The sequence below is a fragment of the Manduca sexta genome, chromosome 22, assembly GCF_014839805.1.
Source record: "Manduca sexta isolate Smith_Timp_Sample1 chromosome 22, JHU_Msex_v1.0, whole genome shotgun sequence".
NCBI classification, from domain to species: Eukaryota; Metazoa; Arthropoda; class Insecta; order Lepidoptera; family Sphingidae; genus Manduca; species Manduca sexta.
In genome coordinates this window covers 7,315,937-7,321,936 of record NC_051136.1, presented here as the reverse complement: position 1 = coordinate 7,321,936, position 6,000 = coordinate 7,315,937, and the positions used below count along the sequence as shown (strand labels likewise).

The following is a 6,000-nucleotide window of genomic DNA, read 5'->3' as shown; positions in this document are numbered from 1 at the left end:
CTTTGATAATTGTTTAACGTTCCCCAAATTAATTTAAAATAAAATAATTTTGAACATATACTGTCTACATATTATTATTTTTAATTTAGTTAAGTGGGATTTTCTATGACAACATACAATTTTTCCAACTGCCCAAATTGGATGTGATAGACTCATGATATTTTTTATCTACAACATCGCCTCCAGGTTTTCTTGATGTATTGTATCAAATTAGCATTTTGTTAACATAAAAGTTATTTTGCCTTCTTTTATTTGATGGGTTCTGTTATATACATATTACAATTATTTATTACATAATATTCACCTACAGCAAGCGTCAGCGTTCAGTTAAACCACTATAAGATACGACGAAAAGTGCTCTAGTCACGTATTTTTCTTTTATAATCAATATAATATCCAAAAATCAGTTGTATATGTGAATGAATATTTATAAATAGTAAAATTCTACACATAAAAAAACACGTTAGAGATTTTTAATATCACATTAATATATTTACTATACTTAATCTCGTACCTGTGCGATACAATAGAAATATAGATATAACATCTAAAACAATAACTCGTCGCAAAGCCCTTAAACCATAATCCATTTTGTTTTCTTAATAACAAAAATATATTAATCTGTAACACCGACGACTAGGATTATTGACTGAACACTAAATGAATACATATTATAAACATGGGTATTATCAAAAATGGTTTTCGTAACACACATATTAAATTATAATTTGTGTTTAAACAAAAACCGTATATTGTGGTACCAAATGTTTGTAAGAATCGTTCGTGCTCATAATATAGATTGTACTCACAGTAATTTAGTTTCTTTTAATTTTTTGGACCCTTACATAAACGTTTACATGTAGCAAAATAAATGCGCAATTCTCATTTGAAATACGTCAAATCAACTAAACCATATAATGCAATACGTATCTGTTTGGTAATTTAGAAGGTACTCTGTTGGCTACTCTATAATGTAAGGTTTAGAGTAAACAGGAAAACAAACAGATGACGGTTCTTGCAATTTGTACTGGCGGCACTAAAAATTGCCCGAACATTGGTGTAACATTAAGAAATATAATAAACTTAGTACTATTATGTTTCTAAGATTAATGCACGCTTTGTTAACTCACTGAAAATATTATACAATGAGGAATGATTATGAAAAGAAAAATTAAATATATTTACAATAATGTCTAAAATGGTGGGGTTTGTATAGCGTACCGGCTATATTTTTATGAATAATATTCTAACAAAATATCACATTTTGTACATTACATGACACACAAAATATCACGTGTGTAGTCATTTGACGGCCATCGTTTTTGGTACGAACGATTTTATTAGTACTACATTTGATTTAAATCTGTATGATAAATGAAAAGATACAATACACAGAAATGAGTGAAGTAGATTGAGGAAAACAGATTGGAAAATGTACTAATCAGACAGTAAACAAACAAGAGGAAGAGATCATCGAGTAACATAAAACGAATATAAAGCGACTTGGTAATAGTAATAGAATACACGTACACAATAAACGACAGAGAATCTACTTGACTAGACCGTTGGGTACTGCGACATTAATGTTGACGTAGCTGTTTAGATCGTGAGGCTTCTTTTCGGCGTCGACGTCGAACGTGATGTACGTGGGGTTGGTGACAGCGGTGTTGTGGTTCTTGTTGGTGTCGGTGTGGAACACGTCGTCGACTTCTTCGTCTATGCGCGGACACGTGCCGAGCTGCGGCGACGCTCCCTCCGCCTCAGACTCCGAGCCACTCCTCGCGGGAAGGTTGTTGAGTGTCAACATGGGAGTGAGTTCCGATCCCCCGCTGCTCGCCTCCGAAACCCGTGGGTTGAATTTCCTCGCGTCGAAGTCGAACGTCGTACCTTGCGCCCGAGGGCTGAAGATCTCTCGCTTAGCTGGACTCATTTGAAGATACCCCTCCTCGTCTGAAATGATGTCCAGTATTACCTGACAATCTAGGTAGTTTGTACGATACAAAAATTACAACAATGAACCACTATACTACCGAGGCCGGAACTTTTATCGTTTTAGTACAACATATTAACTCTAAGTGCTTGTGACGTCGCTTTAAAAGAAATTTCCAAAAGCGAAGAAAGATTGATAGGAGACAGATGGTGCAATTTTTATATCCAGTTATTATTGTTAGTAACGACAGTAAACATGATACACAAAAACGACCCGTGCAAAGTTTTTTCAAGACCATATTTACGCACAGAATATTACGTACGTATATTTGATATCCAAAATATCCAGTCACAACGGGGTGTTACTCATTTCGTCTGACAACAGGAAATAAAATTTAAGAATGTTTTGTCTATAATTTTGTTCAACCAACATTTTAGCTTTAAAAGCAAGTCTCGATGGATTTATAATATAATTTTAATCAACCATCACACAAATCCACACGCTTTACTGAACATATTTTTATTCACAATATTATTAAAAGCTAATCTATTGCTGTATGGAATAAAAGTTTGGATACTGATTAGCGGGCTACTTTTTTGTCCACTTCGGCAGCATCGTACTGTTGGTAAAGTTTCACGTAAGTCTATACTCATCTTTATTTTCTTTATTATAAGTTTAATTAACTTATTTAATCATCAGTGCTTAAACTAATTAGTGTATTGGCTGTTAAACCTCAATGTTTTTGATGCAAGGAATAAAGTCACCGAACATTAATCACTTGTAATCCGTAATAACTATGTTTGTCGGAAAAAAGTTTATCAATGAATACCAAAAAAATATTACAATCATTGGGGACATTTTGATAAGACAACATTACGATACACATTTTACCTCTTTTTACTTCAGCGGCTTGAAAATAAAAATAATCCATTTAGATTAATTACGATCGTGTTGGTATAGATCAGGTTTGTATTTCTTGATAACAAACCAAGATAACCCTAAAGAGTTTCTATTTAATTGTAATCAATTCTCCAATCGGTATGTGCTATTTAAAACTCCAAATCATTTCCCTGCTGTCCTCATGCCCTTTGACAGCGTTTTATGAAGTTGTGTCATCAGAGTATGGTCCAATTCTAAAGATCTTATTTGTCGGGTGTTATTGGTTTAACCCTTTAAAGCAGCATCTTTGTGCCACGGCATCACACGTTTGCTTATACAAACTTCCTTTCATGAAATCTTTATGGACTAAAATATACCACCACTATTTTTAAAAATAACTTTATTTTTTTAAAAATAACTGACGTGATTGTAAAGTTTCTACATTTCCACCTATAATTCCATTATGTCAAACTTATCCTTATGGTATCCCACTTTGCCTAATCTTATATAAAAAAAATACATACCAAGTGGTGTTGGCGTCGGCGGGAAGAAACTCCTCGTCATGTTGACGTAGTGGTGTGGGCTCGGTGTCACCAGATTGTTGTAATCTGGCGAACACATCATAGCCAAGTAGTCTTCCTGGCCAACCTGTCTGGCGTTCAAGTCCATGTACGCTGAATTTAAATCTACGTAGTGCTGAAACACATAAATACATATTCATTACGCTTTTTTCTTTCTCTGTTATGGGCAGGGTCACTGGTATCTGAATTTTGCCAATTATAATTGCTAAAACTTGATCGATTATTTTTATTATAATTTATAATACATGGGTTCGTTTTATATTTCAGCGGGTGAACTTACGTTTCGTACGTTATCCTCTAAGAACGTGCCGAGAATCTCTTGCAGCTCAGTGAATGATGGCCGAGCTGTTGGCTTCTGTTGCCAACACCGCATCATCACGTCGTATATACGATCGTCTGCATATGGTGGCTTTTCAAGACGGTTCCTGAAATTTTAACATTTTTGTTTTTTAATTCAGCACCATTACTACTTATTGATAACGTTTAAAGTGTTATCTATTTATTAAAAAGCAAACTCAATAAATAGCACTATGTTTGTTTCGTGAACAAGTTAGAACATGTTCGTTTAACGATTTGAAAATTATGTTTGACTGAATTTGCTGCTTACCCCTCAGAAAGCCACTGCAGTAAGTTCGAAGGGCTTATGTTGGGGTACGGTGTCTTAGCGAGGGAGAACAACTCCCAGAGCACGATCCCGAAGGACCACACGTCCGACTGTGTGGAGAATATCCTGTCGGTCATGCACTCTATTGCCAACCATTTCACCGGTAGCGGACTCTGAAATTTCAAACATCAAAATATGATTTAACAATATAATTTGAGCTATCAGTAGTAGATTTTTGTATATAAGTACAATGAACAATAACTCAACACGTTTTTTGCGATGAATAAGACGCGTTATCGTCACTGGTGAGTGAAACGGTTATGTTAACGGTTTAAGGAGATACCGCTACAACCAATACTATACATTATATAGCCCTCTTAATCCCAAAAAAAACACGACTAGGAAGTCGATGAGTTTTCTGATGATGAGTTTTCTGTTTTCTGGTGATTGATCGCGAGGCTAATGCGTCAATTATGTGTTAGTTTTTGAACCAATCCCAATAAAACGACACGGTTATCTGGTGCTTTTTTCCACATTCTAAGCACACTGAAGTTTGAATTACAAAACGCTGTGTCATTGAGATACTCTCGTCATTTTGTGACAATATTTAGACTGGCTATATCCTTCAACAAAGTTTGAAACAGTTCTACAGCGGCAGCTATCGACAGAACATTAGTATCCACTCTCTGAGATTTACTCAATCTGACTATCTTGTACCTTCATATTTACATTATGTAGTTTGAAATATTGAAAACAAAATATATTACGTCAGTCTTAAATTAAGACTGATTTTAATGTATTGTTAAAATGATATCTTCATTATTGAAATGAATTGGTAGAATGTATAAATCTATTAATATTATAATATATTGCTTACGTTTTCTTTCTTCTGATACTCATCGTTCTTATAAATGCTCCTAGCTAAGCCGAAGTCACAAATCTTCACGATGTTGTCGTCGGCTAGAAGAACATTTCTTGCTGCCAAATCTCCGTGTAGAACCTGAAATTTAAATGTAAAGTACACTTCGTTTTCATATCTAATTATAAGAATATAAAGGCCTTTTTTAATCTGTAGGATTAACGGATCAGAGAAAGAAATATTTTATAACTTGATTAAATGAGTACGTACTTCTATACATATCATTAATAAAAAAATTGCTGTACTAGTGTGTTGGATCTCGAACAACCAATGATGTTTGTCACAATACCTTTCTACTAGCAAGGTATTCCATTCCCCGGGCAATCTGGAACGCCCAGGCGAGAAGATCACGTGACGTGAGAGGCCGCGGAGTGCGGCCGTCGTAACTGTAGTCACTTTCATAGTTCGATCGCCATTCCGGCTGCACGTAGCCTTCCGACACTGGAATTGTAATTTAACAACGATGTTATATTATTTATTTCAATTAGATCGGATAACTTTTACACTAATTAAGTTAATAATAACAATATATAACTACAGTAAAATTTGAAACAGATCAATAATCCACTTAATAACTACATGAAATATGCGGTATCATGAGTTAATTTCACAATAATGCAAACATTCATACTGGATCCCGTTCCAATCAGCCGAAAAAACGTTAAAATCTGGTGCGCTATTAAGGAGAGCATTAAGAGCGTTGAGAGTTCGCGGAATAGGTGATCTAGAACGTGCTACAGATGTTTTATTACTAGTAGTTATTAAGTACTACGTAGCTATTTAATTAATAAACCAATTTTGTTTTATTACTTCATTGACAGTAAGTCGCTTTTACTGCTTCTTTGGTAGGCTAAATCAAGGCATTACAACGTTTCTATTCAGTCATCTTCTATGATTTTAACTATTTTCAGTTCATGAAGAAACCAGTACAACAACAACCAGTAAGACTTACATACAATGAAATAATGACCCTGAAATTTATCAACAGCAGTGAAATAATCATGCTACAATTTATGTACACGTCATGAAAATGGGACACCTTTATGATAGTATACATTACGCGTAATATATGTCACAGACAAATTGT

General features: G+C 34.5%; 1 protein-coding gene across 6 annotated transcripts in view; it reads right to left on the bottom strand.

Annotated features, from left to right (window-relative positions):
- Positions 1–466: 466 nt before the first annotated feature.
- Positions 467–6,000, bottom strand: part of LOC115442606 (vascular endothelial growth factor receptor 1) — a 37,253-nt gene continuing 31,719 nt past the window's right edge. For all 6 annotated transcript variants that reach the window (XM_037441198.1, XM_030167687.2, XM_037441199.1 and 3 more), the window contains 6 exons: positions 5,203–5,354; positions 4,872–4,994; positions 3,998–4,167; positions 3,671–3,815; positions 3,334–3,505; positions 467–1,950 (listed from right to left, as the gene is read on the bottom strand). In XM_037441198.1, coding sequence (XP_037297095.1) covers positions 1,550–1,950; positions 3,334–3,505; positions 3,671–3,815; positions 3,998–4,167; positions 4,872–4,994; positions 5,203–5,354 — 1,163 coding nt within the window. In that variant the 3' untranslated portion in view covers positions 467–1,549. The remainder of the gene's footprint in view (positions 1,951–3,333; positions 3,506–3,670; positions 3,816–3,997; positions 4,168–4,871; positions 4,995–5,202; positions 5,355–6,000) is intronic.